This window comes from Equus quagga, chromosome 3 (assembly GCF_021613505.1).
Source record: "Equus quagga isolate Etosha38 chromosome 3, UCLA_HA_Equagga_1.0, whole genome shotgun sequence".
Lineage (NCBI taxonomy): Eukaryota > Metazoa > Chordata > Mammalia > Perissodactyla > Equidae > Equus > Equus quagga.
The window spans coordinates 5,137,231-5,154,671 of record NC_060269.1 but is presented as its reverse complement, the minus strand read 5'-3'; the positions used below and the strand labels follow the sequence as shown (position 1 = coordinate 5,154,671).

At 42.4% G+C, this 17,441-nt stretch overlaps 1 protein-coding gene across 1 annotated transcript in view; it reads left to right on the top strand.

Moving 5' to 3' along the window:
- Positions 1 to 17,441, top strand: part of ELOVL6 (ELOVL fatty acid elongase 6) — a 132,462-nt gene that overhangs the window by 108,613 nt on the left and 6,408 nt on the right. The window contains exon 4 of the mRNA XM_046656677.1: positions 12,429 to 12,580. Coding sequence (XP_046512633.1) covers positions 12,429 to 12,580 — 152 coding nt within the window. The remainder of the gene's footprint in view (positions 1 to 12,428; positions 12,581 to 17,441) is intronic.

Below are 17,441 nucleotides of genomic sequence, written 5' to 3'. Positions count from 1 at the left end.
ATGTTATGAATAACGCTGCTCTGGGCATTTTACACCTGTCTTTAGTGAGTGTTTTGTGGGCATTTCTGTTGGGTACACACCTAGGAGAGGAATTGCTCCCTCAGCGGGTGTAGCTTTAGCGGATCCTGCCAAACAGTTTGCTAAAGGATTTGTACCAATTTACACTCCTACCAACAGCCTGTGAAAAATTCCAGTTGCTCCTCATCCTCACTAACACTTGGAATTGTTGGTTTTTCCTAATTTTAGCAATTCTGGTAGGTAGCTTAGTGGATTCTTCTTTTGAAATAAACCAGCTGCCTGGCTGGATGAAGTCTCTGGGAACATCTTCTTTTCCTGCTGCTGTTGCGCATTTCTCAGCAGATGACGGGAGCCTCCACACTGTAAGGAATGAAGCAGTAGCCACAGCTGGAATAAATTTTTTCAATGAATAAACCCAGATAGAAGCAGTCTGATGAAATCAGAGTTTTCCAAAGGGATGTCTGTGCTCTCCGATTTTGATCACGCTGAGCACTAGATTCTTGTCTCAATATCAAGTCAAGCTCACTAGTGCTGATACTTCTTGTAACAGTACCTGAAGGCGTTCCTTAATTTCACGTTTCTATGGAGCTGCTAAAGAGGTTTGTGGCTGATGGTTGAGACCATTATGATTCTATAATGAAAACTTGACAAAGCTTAGTGTTTATAGTTATACGTAATGAATTATAGAAAACGGTTCTGATTTCCTCCTCATGTTCTCGTGCTTCGAGCATTCCTGTCCCCAGACATTTGTACTGATGTTTATCTGTCTTCTCTTCAGCACCCATCACTAATTCTTCATTTTGATTTATAAACGAATTGATCAAGTTGGGTTTTGTTCTATTCGTCTCTGCACTGTTGGAACCTTCCATTTATCTCAGGAAGTCATCTTAGCATATTTATCGAAAGCACTTCACCTTCATTTGGACTTTTGATTTGTCTTTGGTTCCAATATTTTAAACGTCAATAACTGGGAAATCCATCTCCTTGGTGTTATTGAAGTGATTGCCCAAGTAATAGGCGTTTGGGCTGGGAGACATCGACGGCCCCTCCAACACTGTTTTCATTCAGGTAAATTTGCTCCCCGAGTAATAAAAATTGGACAACGTGAGATTTGGGCTTGGGCCTACTTCTCTGGTTCTACCCCACCCCCTGGAGACAGAACCCATGAACATAAAGCTTTTGATAACATAAGACACCTGGTGGGTCAGTCGCAGTTCCAGCTCCAGGAAACGAAGGCCTAAGGCACAGCATGGTGTGCGGATCCAGTGGAAGGCTGAGGCCAAGGTCATGGGATGGAGGACCACCATGGGGCTCGCTTCATCACTTCCTCCAGGTCTTTGCTCAGATGTCCCCATATTGTTGAGGTTTCCATAAATATCTAAAATAAAACAGCAGTCCCACCCCCACCCAGCACTCCCTGCCCTCCTCATCATCTGACATGTGATGTATTTCCTGACAGTCTCTTTCTCTCCACTTTAAAATTTAAGCTCCAAGAAATGCAGGACCTAATGTCTGATCCACATCCTTTCTAAACTTCTTCAGGTCCCAAAATTTTAGGCATCTCCTTCACCCAAAATAGCACCTGGCACATATAAAACACTAAGGCATTAGTTGGTTGAATGAATAATGATTAAAAATTCCTGCTCCTCCCCTGTCAGGAATTCTTCCAAGACTTGGCGTATCTGCAGCTGTATCAGTTGGACATGTCCTAACACCCCAGAAGGAGTCAGGGGGTTTCAGTCATTCTCTCCTCCAGTCACATTTGTCTTCTAACATCTAATTGAGAAATTATTGGAATTTCTTGCAGAAATAGAGAAGCAGAATAATCTGTGCTTTGAAACCTGAGGTTTTGAAGACTGTGGGTTATGGGAAAGGAAAGGAGCCAAGGATATGGGAGAAGGCCAGCGAGTGAGGTCGGAAATGCTCAACACAAGCCGACTGCCTTCCCCTGTGTTCTGTTTGCCCTCTCCGCCATAAGATGGAAACTGGCTTCTTCTGTAGAAGAGAGAAAAGCCCTACAACCTCAAGGACCCTATTCTCTTCATTAGGCTGGCTGGGATGTCACGGGCAGAGGTGGAGGGAGGCCCCATCTTTCTCAGTGCTCACATCTGATAATGAAATGAGAAGACCTTCTCCCCTGACGAAGTTCCCCAGAGGCTTGGAGAGTTCAGCTGTGCAGGATGAGGCCACTTGGGAAGTTCAATGGCCTGGGGATCTGTGAAGCAAGAGGAAGCATGGGCCCTAAATCCTTTGAAACCTTTATTTTATTACCCAATCCTACTCGTAATCATAAATGTCATGGCATGCAAATACCCACTGAGTTCCTGTTATTCAAAGGTGCCTAGGACCCATGGGTAACTCACTGGCACAACTTCTTGCCTTATGTCCCAAAGATCTTTAAGATAATTTGTGAAAGCACTCAATGAAATTTTCAGCTTTTTCTGCATGAGGGTTAAAAAAAGTCCTCTATAGAAAGAAAGCTGAATGTTCCTAGACAGCGCTAAGAATGCCAAGGCAGCCAGGTGCAGAGTGTGTCAATCATCAGCTCCTGTGTGCTTGGTAACACGTGGTGTGGAAACGAGAGATGGCGACATCCCCGTGAACCTGTGGTCCCAGTCAACAGATTGAATGGGCTTGAGATGTTTTCCAGCATTAAGACAAGCTGTCAGAGCCTTAGTGCTCTCTGTATTTTTGTGGTTGACATTGTTGTTCTTTTCTATTGTTAATCTGTTAGTAGTCAGATACGATTTCTTACTAAGAGACAAATGTATAGGCAGGTGTCTTTTCTTGAAAGTGACCAGAATATTGTCCTTAAAATCCTACAGATTGACCCTAAAAAAAAAAAAGGTGATTTTTGTGAGGAAGAAAGAAAAGCACAAAACTAAGCGGACTGGGTAGGAGAGTTTAAGCATGTTCCTCCTCCTACAAATTCATGGAATACGGTCACTATGAGTGTGTTTGCTTAGATGAAAATTAGAGAGATTGCAAGGAAAATGATGAAAGAGAGGTTGTAGTGGTATCAATAATAATGTTTTACTGTTGTGTGAATAATTTAACATCCATCAGCTTATGTGATCCTCATGACAGCTTGTGATGTAAGCAGAATATTGGACAAGAGCATCTCCAATTTACAGAGGGAATGGGAAGATTCAGGAGACGTTCCCTATAGCTCAGAAGTGGAGGAGAGGACATTAGGAATCTGGTTGTCAGATTTTCTTTGCCTAACACAAGGCTGCCTCTGATAATACCGTAAACTTCTAGAGAATGACTTCGTTGTTAGAAAATTTTCACATATATTTTCTCAAGGAATGTTGTGTATCTTGTTAGCAGTTAACATTTTATTAAGTCCTTCCCACATGAGTATTCTTATTGAGGGATGTGCATGTCTTATTAAATTAGGTCAAGATAGATGGAATTTGGGGCCAGCCCTGGGGGCCTAGTGGTTAAGTTCGGTGCACTCATCTTCAGTAGCCCAGGTTCAGTTCCTGGGCACAGACCTACCCCACTGTCTCAGTGGCCATGCTGTGGCAGCAATGCACATACAAAATAGAGGAAGATTGGGGGCTGGCCTAGTGGCGCAGCAGTTAAGTTCGCACATTCTGCTTCGGCAACCCAGGCTTTGCCGGTTTGGATCCCAGGTGCAGATGTGGCACTGCTTGGCAAGCCATGCTGTGGCAGGCATCCCACATATAAAGTAGAGGAAGATGGGCACAGATGTTAGCTCATGGCCGATCTTCGTCACCAAAAAAAAAAAAAATCTGGATTAATAGGAAAAATGGAAACAGATAAGAAGCAAGCCATGATCTATAGAAGAATTAAGGAACAGTGGCTTTTTCTTCTTTAATTAGGTCAGGTATGCACGCCTGTCTAAAAATGTGCTTATCTATGCTGTGATTTTTGTTTCCAAAATGATTTTGTGATGAAATTGGGGCAATGAGTTTCTGTTGCCTCATTGTGCAACACTATGGGAGGCCTTCAATTGGCTGTTGAGGAGCAGGAGAGTGGACATTTTCAGTTGTCCTTTGAGCAAAAGGAATTTCTGGAAATGGAGGTGAGAGGGTTCCAGAGCAGACCATTTGGATACTCAGGAACGTCAGAGTCCCCCTGCTGGCGTCTTGGCCATTTTAAGATGGGAGATTCTGAAGTGGCCACAAGGTCAGAGATTGCTAGTGCTGCCCAGGTTTTTGGCTGGGATTTCTCTTGGAGGAGCAGGTGAACTCTGCAACGTAGTCACTGCCAACCACTGTCAGTGTGACATGTTTGAAGGATGACCCATCTGGACACCATCTGTAAACAGTGTGCAGTTAAAGAGCTTAATATTGAGTTTCACGTGGAAGATAAATTCCCAATGATTGCTAGGAATAATGGTAAAAGGATTTTTGCACCTGCCACCTTAGCCTGCAGACTCAATGTTCTGAGATCACCGGTCAGCTGTCGAGCAAGTCGATAGCTATCATTGAAGGGCTTCAGTCGACATCTGTCTGTCTGTCTGTCCATCCCTCTAATTTCATGATTGTGGTGGTGAATTGATCTCCTTTGAGAACTCCTGTATTTCTGATGCAAAAGATCCAGGTGGTGGGCCGCTGGCTCTCCCCTTATCCCATTATGAAGTTCACCTGCTGGAGAGCACGCCCGATGTCTCAGGCCCTGTAATCCTTTGGGCGATTCCCCAGAAATTTCCCTGGAGCTCTGTATATCCCCATGTTTAGACAATAATAACGAAAGGTGTGATTTAGACAGCAATATCTTTTCTTTTTCTACCATCTCTTTCCAAGTGTTGGTAATTGAGCGATCTCCTAAAAAACTAAACTCTTTTCAATAGTAGTAAGATATGGCCCAGGGCATGTCACCTCTAGAGCGCATTGCCTAGTAGGCATTTCTACTTAGTTAATATTTGTGAAATGGTGGTTGTTTAAATTTACTTTCTTTGGTATGTCTTGTGATTCTAGTAATTTAATTACAGTGGATGAATATGAAAATTTCAGAAAAAAAAACCCATGTGCTGCTTAAAAAGATTATAAAAATTTACCTAATGGATTTTTAGATTAATGAGCCCCGAGGAAGGAATTGGGCATATAAAGAGTAGAAATGTATGACGTGTGACATGCAGTCACAGAAGTTTAGGGTTAGAATCCCAAAGGACATTCCCAGTCCCCAGTTTTAAGGATGTAGAAAACTGAGAGTTGTAATGACTTTTTTCTCCTTCCTTCTTTTATTTCCCTTTTTATTTTGTTTTGGGTTTTTTACTTGGTTGGGTTGGGTTGGGGGAGAGATTGTTTAGACAGATAATGTCATGTATCACGACTCTTCAAGCGCTGTCCTGGGGAAACTTTCAGTAGTCATCCCTCAGGAAAAAAAGAGGGTTGATTTCTTCATGCATCCGTGAAACCTGGTTAAGACTGTGCAATGGAGTTAATGGGGCAGTGCTATTCGTCTTGGCACTGGAATTATCACTGTCCTAAAAATTGGGTAATATTGCAAAAGAGATTAAGAGTTTTCTCAAAGGAACAAAGTCTTCAGTAGAAACAGATGACTAAGCACTTTTGTGGTCCTGGTGAGTTTTGTGGCTTCAACATTAATCTTTACGACTACCCACAGTTATTTTTAGGACATGTAGATTATGCCCTAACCATCTATTTGATATTATTACAAAATATACAACTTGGTATACTTTTGCAAGTATACCTAAAGGGTATTTTATATTTCCAACAATGGAATTATTAGGTCAAAAGATGCTTGTATGTTCAATTTTGATATATATAATATGCAATTTTATCCTCATTTGTTCATTCATCTACAAGGTGTTTGGGAGACATTCAAACTTTCCAGTGGGGGTATCTGATTAAAGATCCCAATCAAAATAAATGAGTCAAACCTAGAAATGATCACTCAATAGAAAGTGAAATTTTACACTCTGAATTGTCAGTGGAGGAGATGAGGAAGTAAAGTATCAAAAAGCACAGTGTACATCCCCATTTAATTGCTGATGTACTGGACCAAAAAAACTCACAGTTTCATGGCTTGTTATTATTATTATTATTACTATTATTATTATTATTGAAAAAAGTGTTTTAGCAAAGGCTAAACACTAAGCAAACTAAAGTGGGCCTTCTTGAGTAAGGATGCCTGTCATCAGGTGTGGAAAAGTTTTAGAAGTTAGCTTGTACTTTGTCGACCGGGACACGATGATGGGGATGCCAGCACTCAGTATCATAAGCACCAGAATCCTCTATCACCTCCCAAGTCTAGGGCCATTCCTGTGGATTTTGTGGTTGTTGCTAATTTGCTCTAGTCTGTTCTGGGATCATTGAGTATTCTTCCTACTCTGGAAACTGTCAGAGTCTAAAACAAATGGCAGTTCACGTTTCGTTATCAGGAAAATCAGTGACCTCTCCTATGTTTGTAAAGAGTTCCTACTGGTGCATCAGCTGTGACCGTGTATTGACAACTGACAAAATCTCACACCTTTTTTTTTTCCTTTTTCTGTTTATAGAATACAAGTTTAATAAAACATTTTCCTTTCCTAATCCTGGAAGTAATTGCACCGTTAGTTATTGAGTTAGCAGACTAGATGGCTCAGGGTGGTTGGCAGTTCAGAACAAAAGGTCTCTGAGAAACCTTGTTTTGACTTCAAAATACCTTACATTCCAGTTGAGGGCCAATGAAGAAACAGTGTAAAAGCGGTTCTGCCAACTATTGGTGTTTGTGTTGAAATAATGGAAAGTATTATTGATGATTTATACCCAAGGCTCTTTCTTCCCAGGGCAGAATTCTGGAATTCTTAAGTCATTACTAAGATAGTCCACTTTGACTTCAGATGGCAGTAAAATTGGAAGGCTAGAATATAGAGTTATTCAGGCTTTTCTCAAGTAGATGAATGGTCAGACCTCATGGTAAGAGCCTGAATTTGAAAGAACATGAGCCATATGTCTCACACCTCTTTAGAAAGGCCCCAATACTTAAAACACAAATTGTGCCTATCAGAATTTGAAATTTGGGGCCGGCTCCGTGGCCGAGTGGTTAAGTTCGCGCTCCGCTGCGGCGGCCCAGGGTACGGATCCTGGGCGCAGACATGGCACCGCTCGTCAGGCCACGTTGAGGCGGCGTCCCTCATCCCACAACTAGAAGGACGTGCAACTAAGATGTACAACTGTGTACAGGGGGGCTTGGGGAGATAAAGCAGGAAAAAGGAAAAAAAAAAGATTGGCAACAGTTGTTAGCCCAGGTGCCAATCTTTGAACAAAAAAAAAAGAATTTGAAATTTGTGTATATTATACGTATACTTTTGCTTATTTACATGTTTCTTGTCTCCTGCAATAGACTGTAGAGATTCTCCCCCCTGCCCAGTGAATCCTATAATATCTGACACTTGGTGGATGTTGATGACAGAGGTTTTGATTCAATAAATGAATCGGTCTTTCTCCACCAATCCCAAAGCCCACGTGTCATCCACAGGCTGGTGAGGAAGTAGTGTTGTATCTCAGCTTCATACTGAAAAGTTCTCTAGTAAAGAAAGCCTTGCAAGCTAGTACCGTTATGAAGGTTTATTCAGTGTTTCAATTATAGCTAGGCACCTATTTAAAAAGACGTATTTTTAAGGTTGTCAATCATTAGATGCTTGCTTTTCAATAGTCAATACAGAAATGTACATAGCACAAAATAGAAGGTCCCCTTCTCCGCCCACAGAGTACCACAGTGAACAGTCCCCTGGGCATTCTCGGCACCTCCTGGAGTACATGCCATGGCAAATGGCTGATAATGAAGAAACAGGCTTCTTCTGAACTAGGAATCCAGAACATTCGTTTGAGAAGAAGCACCTCAGCTCACCAGGGCTGTGCTTTCCTCCAGACCTCCTTGCTGCATTGGTCCTAACGTGGCTGAAGGAGAGCGGAAACAGTGATGGCTCCCTCCGCCGAGCTCTGCCCGCTTCCGTGAAGTGTTAGAATCAAAACTCGGCTTTGACAAGAAAAGTGGTGTATTTCTTCCAAAGAAAAAAAAGGATGCTAGTGTGATCTTACAGTTGAGAAAAGGCATGTGATATAGTAGTCACCTGCCCTCATTAAATGCAGTGACCAGACTCTCAGCCTCTTTGAGGTCCTGGATTTAGAATAATCTTTATCATCTTATCAAAAGATCAATTTCACCTGAACCAGATGCTCCTCTGTACCAGCAGTCTCTCCTTCAAGACGTTCTATGGAAAATGCTCATTTCACATCCTGTTGGAAACTTGCTAGCTGTCACTTATTTTGTGAAAAGTTGGCTCATGAAATAAAACACTTAATAGTAAAAACTTAATAACAAAACACTGAATTACATGAACAGTTATTAGTGCAAATCAAATTCTCTATATATCATTTTCCTTGACTTTCCATTAGGGATAATTAACCTTAACCTCTCTTAGCTGACAAATGAGATGAGAGAGAGAAAAGTGATATTCAACATGGAAGGACAGATCAAGTAAAGCATCAATAATGACAGTAAATAATAACGAAATTATAATAATATAATAAAAACTGGTTTATTCAGCACCAATACATCAGAAGGCTCTATGCTACCTAAATACCTGTCTTATATCGTCTTGGAAAATTCATAGAATTAATTTGCCAGTTAGATATTATGATCATTTCAGATGAAGAAAGACTTAGAGTTAAGTAATTTTCCCAGTCATGAAACTAGTAAGTGAAAGCACTGTGATTAGAATTTGCAACCCTCATCTTTTGGAGTGGCTTCAGGTGGTTGAGAACATTGATGTTATGTCCACTCATGGCTAGAAAGAGTGTCAGGATTGATTAGCCATGTCTGCCGTGAGTATAAGCAAGGCCTGGGGGCAGCAGAATGTAAGCTGCATACTGCTGTCTTGCATCACACTGTCTCTCAAGATGATGTAACTTAGGGAAGAAAAAATGTCTCCTTCCCTAAAGTATATTTTGGTAAAGTATCACAGTCTAAGGGCCCTGCATCCAGTTATAATAAAAAGCCACACTGTTTTTATTATAACATCAAAGTGTACAGTGGCTGAGACATGCCAGAGCAGAGCTACTGGCTGCCCACAAATAACAATCATCCCACTGGCCAAGCAGCCTCCCAGCGGCTCCCCAGCAGGAGCATTGTCACATCCCAACAAAGCGCCTTTGCCTTTGACACATAGGCCCAATGACTGGCACTGATGGTTTCCCTGAAAAATGCGCTGTCCTCTGTTCTGAGTCAGCCTTATTGTTCGGAGCTTAGGGAGCGAGGCTGACGTCCAGATGGGGGACAATAATATGTGCTATACACTTGCTGTCAGCAATATTGTGGGTTACCATAGTATCCAAATTGTCCACTCTGCGATGCTCCAAAATGACCTCCTTGTACCCTAACCCTCAAACTTTGAATACCTATTTGTCCCAACCTCAAATACGACTTCCTCTGAAGTCTTCCACGACCAACACTACCACCTGCCAGAGTTAGCTGATTGATCCTTGTCACCACAGCATCTAAGAGCATTGCCAATAAATATGTAACAATTGGAAGAATAAATTAAGCTCTGCCAATACTTCAGAAATTGGGTATAAAAGACCATGATTTTGAGGCCCGAGACGATGAAAGGAAAGGCACTGTTCCAAAGGTACTTTCCTTAGGTCTGCTCTGATCTTGTATGAAGCATGCGGTCTAGCAGCAAAATGCAGTAGAGGCAGGGCCCGCTTCCTGGGGTGGCGGGCTGGAGCCAGCAGAGAAAAGCATTTTGTGTCCAATGTGCTGGTGGTTCAAAAAAATCATACCTCTGGGGCTAATGAGCAGATGGATACATATTGAAAGTGTGTTGTTTGTGTGTTTCTTTGCTTTTGGCTTGTACAAAAGGCATTGACGTCTCTCCCACTGGCCTATGACAAGCAGACAACTGATGGAGTAAGTAGTTCACCAGGACTGTCTTTTGAATAGATGCATTTTATAGCCACAAAATATAACTAGTGTTCAAAAGTCTACTGACACTCAGATCTTGTGTGTTGTGTCTGCTGGAATGCTTTGAGCTGCAAGTAATAGGAAGCAAAACTCCAAATGGCTTATACAATAAGGAAGCTTTATCTCAAAAACAAGAGGTCTTGTGATAGGGTCACTGAAAGATGGACTAATTCAGCAGCTCTGTCACATTTGAGGGATGACTTTGACTCCTTTCTGAGTCAGCTTTGTCATCAAGATAGCTCCCTCATGGTTGCAAGATGGCTGCTGTGCTTCCAGCCAATACATGGTAAACAGCAAGGAAATCTCTCCCAAAAGGCCCCCAGCATCCCTCTCCTCTTGTCACACTGGCTAGAACTAGGTCACTGCCCACCCTAAGAAATCACTGGTAAGGGAAATGGGGTCACTAAAACTTGCTTAGGTGATTAAGATTTACTCCTCAATGAAGAGAAGGTCACTTTCCTTGGGGGAATCATGAGGTAGGAGAACCTGAACAAAATCGAGATATTAGTATGTTGAAGAAGGAAGGGACTTGGCTCTTGAATAGGCAACCAATAGTACCTGCTACATGTGCTCAGTGGAGATGCCACATCTGTATTTCCGTATTACCTTCCATAGCAGCAAATCAAAGTGCACAATATGCTAAGAACCGTAATTTGGTGATGGTCGCAATTTTTCGTATTAAAATTTAGCCATCATCTGGTGAGGTAAAGACAAAACATAAAAAATCAGTTCAGATAAGACAGAAAAATCACCACTATCTGACTTTACCAATGAAATCCAGCTCCCCACTCTCAAATTAGGTCAGTTTATTGACTGTAAGGGCTGAGGTCATTCTGTTAGGAGAGGACATTTCCTTGAGATAAGAAAGTGAGAAGGCGCAACATTGGGTGAACATGGGAGTAAAGCTTGCCAAGAAGAGGGAATATCATATGCAAAGGTCCTGAGGCAGAAAACTGAAAGGATCAGAAAGTGCTGGAATGATTGGCCCACAGTAAGCAGGAAGAGAATGGCAGGAGGTGTGAGGGTGGAGATGTTGGAGAGAGGGGTCGTTCAGAGCCTTGCAGGTCCAGTGAGGACTTAAGTGCAGTGGGAAGCCACTGAAGGATTAAGCAGGATCTACAGCAGTAAAGTGACACCAGCAATCCTATACAGGATCGTTTTACACGTTGGAAAGAGTAATGCCATTTAATGTCTTTAGGGAAGCTACTTACAAAGTCCCAACTTGACAGCCAGTTGCCAGGAGCTCAGCTTCATTGCCTTGGTTCTCCTCAGAGTTGACCTTAGGTCTAGTTGGTGGATGTATGTTTGTAGATGGAGTAACCAGTCGAATGACTTATTCCAGAGCAACTCTAAGGCATTTTAAGTAAAGTTAGTGCCTCTGAAGGGAAATGAAGGCTACTATTTCCCAATCTGGTGAGGCTGCTACTGGTTTCAACAGTTCTTCACTAGTTTATCTCTGAATTTAAGACCCTAGAAGGAGACGCTGCCAGAAAAATGATGGGTTGGCACATCTCCTCACCCATTCGGCCAGCTGCTGGTCCAGGCTGTGTGTGGTTTGCGTCCTCGGGAACGTACCTAAAGGCTTCATAATGGCTGCTCCTTCCAGTGCCGTATCCTTTCACACTTAGGTGACATCATCGAGCTCAAAGCGTTCCAGAGCTCACCTCTCTTCTTAGCAGTTCCTGGATAAAAATTCCATATGTCAGTTTATTTTTCAACAGTCTTTCACTTTCTCAACAATCTTTGAGCACCCATGCCTTTGTGGAGGCAAACATATGACAGGGCATTGAAGAACAGTGTTCGAGCCGTGTTGTATGGGGTTATGGGGAGCTCAGAGGTGTGAGCCTGGACAGCTTCCTGGAGGAGGCGGTGATAGAGCTAAACCTTGCAGGAGACTTCTGGCTTCTGTGAGAAAGATGGGTTAGAGAGTGGGAAGGTGTGACCAAGGACAGTGCTTCAGAGGCTGCTGCAGGAGTCCAAGGAAAGGCCGAGGAGGCTTAGATGGATACAGCCAGTCCAGATGTAGAGAAGAGCTGGCTGAAAGAAAGAAGCAGAGACATCCAGGGAATAGAGCCGCGGGACTGGAGAATGATTGAACACAGGACAGAATGGAGCTAGTGCCACGGGTTTCCAGCCAACCCCATCCCATTGCCCAGGGATAGTTCTCATGCTAAACCACAAAGGGTCCCCAGCGTTCTTCACGAGATCCTGCCCTGGATCTCTTCCCGTTTTCCATGACGACCTTTTGGAACGTTGGTGAAGAATAAGTGGCGTTGTGTCTGGTCTTCAGAATAAAGCGCTGAGAAGTTGCATTACTCTTGTTTATGAAACATTTTAAGATGCTTCTGGGTAAATGCAAATTATTCTGGTTTGTCTATCCCACCAATGGCAGGGAGTCTTCTAAGTATGGTTAATTCAGAGGTGAATTGTTCTCCTGAACGTTGCTTCTTTTCTCTTTTCATATGAAGTATATTCGGTGCTCTTCGAACTGGTGCTTATATGGTGTACATTTTGATGACCAAAGGCCTGAAGCAGTCAGTTTGTGACCAGAGTTTTTACAATGGACCTATCAGCAAGTTCTGGGCTTATGCCTTTGTGCTAAGCAAAGCACCCGAACTAGGTAAGTGTCTTCTCTCCTTCCGTTACCCCCTTTGTAGCTACACACTCCCAAAATTTATTTAAAAATGAACAAAGAAATAAGCAATTTGAAGGTCCTGTTTTGTTGGTTGCATCAAAGTTACGATTAATGAATTTGAGTTCTTGACTAACTTCCACTATCTTTTTCTCCCTCCCCTCCTTCCTTCCTTTTAAATAATTGTACATTGTGTATAGCAAAATACTTTACACAGAACATGCGGATTTCCAAGCACTACTGAAAATACACTTCCAGGGGCTTATAAAACATACTCAGCCCTTTCTCCAGGTCCATTAACAGCTGAGCTAATATTAGAATATGGGGAGAAATTAGAACACAGCACTTTCCCAACCCATGTGGAAGCCTGCTTTCCCCTCTGGCATTAGGATTCAGACTAGGAAGTTGAGGGTCCCATTAAGGTATCCTTCTGTTCTCATTAACAAATGGTAAGGGTTAGTTTCTGCTGTTGTTTGATTTTAATCATCAAAGAGACGGGTCTTGGAGAGGAAAAATATAGTTTATCTTCTAGAAATTAATCAAAATTACTTGCTATTTTTGTGGATTCCTAAGGTTTTCCCTTCAATTCTTTAATGGACTTGACTGTAAGTGTGATATACGTTAGCAGAAACAGCGAAAAATTAAGTGGCAAGGATTTGACATGGGCCCAGTTCCCCAGAAAAATATCTTTATTGCCAGAGAAAGGGATCTGCTGGTGATGATAAGCTCTGAGTTCCTGCATGAGCAGTGCCACAAACTGGTGTAAATCCTTGGGGAGCCCCTAGCCATCCTCTGGGTTTCTTACTTTTTTGTCTGGAATTAAGAATTGTATTATTTAGTTCAAAATATTTATTTATAGATTGTGTTCCCTCTCCCGTTGCCCCTAAAAAGGGGATTAGAGGTTGCAGTTTCATTGTAAGTCACCTACAATATAAGCTGTCATCAGTCTTTCTATCAGGTGCCCCTGGTTCCTGGCCTGTGTCTGTTCACAAAGGACGTGAGGTCTCTCCCGTGTGTGCTCCAACAACCTATCCACTTTCCACTGGGTGCCCCACACCTGCCACCTACAAATAGCTGACAGTTGGTTTGAACTGTTGGTTTGACCATTGCCTTCCCACGTCAAAGACAAGGGAAGATCAGCAGAAGAAAACTTCTCCTGAAAACCTTTCCTAAGAAGCACAGGGGTGCAAAGATGGGTCCCTTACACAATCTGAAATAAGCAGTCTTAGAGTGAAATGCGTTAGTATAGATTCATTCATTCAAGAAATTTATATTAAGCACCTACCATGAGCCAGGCATTTAATAGGGGCTGAATGGAATAGCTACTTTATCTAAAAAGAAATTTATAATACAAACTTTATGAACCAGCCCCCAGGAGGCTATTTTTTATATTTGAATTGGGACCACTAGTGCCGAATCTTAGGCCAGAGAAGTCTTTTTCAAACTTGGAGCTACAGACAATGCCTAAAAGTCTGCAGATGTATGTTTAGAAATTTCAAAACTTCATGAGAATATATTAATTTTGTGTTTTCATTTATAAATCAAAGATAGTCTTGCCAGCTCTTTCACAGTGATGCTTTTTTAGTTAGACTCACTGAGTTTCTGAGTCAGAACCCATGTATTCTTCACTCTTCGGGTTTTGTGACGTTTTTCTTGGAAATAAATTCATACATTATTGAAGTTCGAGAACTTTTCAAGTTGAGAAATATATCCCCAACTTCTCATGTATGCCAGACACATTGATGTGTGTAATCAGTACCCCTATTAACGCCCCCAATCCTTCTTGATGAAGAACTGACTACGGATCTTTGAATGCAGTGAATACATGGACCACATGACCCCCACATAACCCCCTGAGCACTTTCACGATTTCCACCTCACTACCTTCAACACAGATTTTTTTTAGAAAATCAGAAATGGCACCGCCATGCTTCTGGCCCATAAGCCTCCAATTGCAGAGGAGCAACCTCAGTGTTTCTTCTAGGAATGTCTTTTCCGTACAAGGGCTGCTCATCTGTGTTCTGAGTTTTATCCAGTTGTATGTGAGGGACTTGAGAATAAAAATAGTCCCTCCCATCTTTTGAAAGAATAATTTATTGAAGAGCCACCCCAACCTATCCATAGTGGTCATTTTCCTTCAAAGACCTTATTAGAGCTGTGCTCTCTGTCGTGACTTCCAGTCCAGATTGAAATCAAGGTTCTAGGATGGTGGGCAGAGTTGGGGTTCCCAGACAGGAGCGATCAGGGCAGCACCCAGAGTTCTCCGTGCTATCATCCTCTGTCTTGTTAGAGTTGATCCTGAGGATGTTAAATTGCTCATCTTGTCTTAATTTACTGTAGCCCACCATGTGGCTCCCTCCAGCCCCAATGCACATATTATGACTGAACACAGAATCTTCCTTCATGAGCCCAGACAGAGCTGTACTCAAGCCCTTATGCCGTTGTCTTGATAATCCCTATTCCCAGAGAAGCCTCACTCACCATAGTAGTTTCTGGGTTAAATATCAGTCCATCCCCTCAATATGGGATTGGAGTGTTGGCAGTGGGCTGAAGAGCTGGAAAAAAAATAAAATCCTAATCTTGACACAGTTCTTTAATGAGGCTAGTTTAGTGACACAAATGCTTCATGGAGTTTCAGATCCTTTATAAGGACTTTTTCATGGTCTGAGGACCCTTTTTCAATTTAAAATACGATTTATTTTCTTTCAATTATTCTGGAGCTCCTTTGACATTGGCCTTCCCAAGGTAAATTGCTGGATCAAAATAGAGCCAAAGATCAGGGCCAGCTGGGTGTCTCAGAGACAGCCAGCCCCTCGCCCTCACGGAGGGAACATGTTTGCCTGGGTGCCTTTCTGTTCATTGTGGAAGTTTCGTTCCTTCCCAGTCTTTTTACTCTTCAAAAACCTTGTCACTACCATTTAGTTAAAAAAGATGTATCCATTTGAGTTATTTAGAACTTTTCTTATTTTTAGGTCCGTAGTTCTGCTTTTCAGTACTCTAAGATGCCGGACCCCCTCACGAGCGCCAGAAAGAACAGGTCCTGTGGAAAAGAAGAACAGTGCTTCCGTGTTCAATACTAAGACTCGATTTTCCCCCCAAAACCTGCAATTCTGCAGTTTCTACTAAACTTTTTTTTTATTGTGGCAAAATAGACGTAACATAAAGTTTTCCATTTCTAAGTGTACAGGGCTGCGTGTGAAGAACCTTTGCATTGTTGTGCAACCATCGCCAGCATCCACACCCAGCACTTTTTCACCTTCCCCGACTGAAACTCTACCCATTGCATACTGTCTCTCCATTCCCCCTTCCCTCAACTCTTAACAGCAAGATGGGCTTTCTGTTTCAGCAGAAAACAATGAGCTCATTGCAGTGAATAAGAGAGCTACATACAAGTAAGGGGAAGAAAGCCACCAAGCTGCTCTATGTGCCAAAATCTTTGAGTGCCTACTGTTTGAATTATACTAAAACCTGCTGAGATTTGGTTTTGTTAAAACTTGGAAACATCTGCTCTGAGTCTAGGTCCTTGCTGAGTTGAGCTCATCATTGTTTTTGAAACTCTGACTCAGCAAAACTCCAGCTAACTCTGCAAAGAGGGATGCAGCCATCTGTGACAAACTACACAGAGCAGGCTGTCCATTCCTTGGTAGCCATGCATGCCCTGGAGATTCCAAATGCTGACCGACTTCTCCATAGCTGCACGGAGACCTGCACTCAACAGGCACTTGAGCAGAAGATATAGTTCAGGAGGCACATGCAGGTATGAGAACACCATGCCCTGCCTGCAGGCTGGCTCTTAACTGAAAATAGCTGAGCCAGAGGTTAGAGAGACCGTAGTAAAGAGAACATGAACCACGGGTAGCTAAAATATGTGATACATGGCTGAAATTTCAAGAGTCAAAAGTCCCGCTGCTTATACTTGGCCAAAATCCTTTCCACAATGCCAACCAGACCTTTGGCCAAGAAAGATTGGTTGGCCGACATCATATACACAAACCCAATCTTTAGTGTGCATTTCTAGGTCACTCTCGTTTTTGACAAACCTGTAAGTACCATGGCTTGGCATGAGTGTCTCATGACAAATCAAATGTCGTATTATGTGGTTTCCCCAGAGGAAAAATAATTCATAACTGCCAGAGTGGCATGACGGATGCATCTCAGCTACAATATCAAAAGAATCATGGGAGGTCTCAGGGAGCCCCTCTGGAGCCCCGCCAGTTTCCCCTCACTCAAGGGAAGCCACTGTTCTTGGGTCAGCAGCCTTCTTGGGTTCGGTAACCTTGAGAAGGCACTGGAGTGGTACTACTGAGAGGCTCTGGAGCCAGATTGGAAGATACTTACCTTCATTCCTCTATCTACCGTCCTATATATCTGCCCCGAAAAATATTCTTAAGTGAATTCACATTAATTTTGTTTTGAAGATCTCATGACATGTCCTTTACACCCACCTCCCCAAAATAAACAGAAACACCTAGTATGTCTCAGATCGAGCCTGAGACCCCCACTCAGACAGGAAAACAACCAAAGCAATTTTCGATTCCAGAATTGTAGGTTCCACTTCCCATTCCAGGTTAACCCACTCTAACGTGGTCTGTCTTATTCCCCTGCTATGCTCCTCACACTGAAATCATTCATCAGACAATAAAGTTTTAATTAAAAATGATGACAGAGTTAAAGTTAAATCTAAAGAATTAGAAAGGATGAAATGCTTATTACTTTATGGCAAATGACTTTTTTTTTTTTTTAAAGATTTTATTTTTTTCCTTTTTCTCCCCAAAGCCCCCAGGTACATAGTTGTATATTCTTAGTTGTGGGTCCTTCTAGTTGTGGCATGTGGGACGCTGCCTCAGCG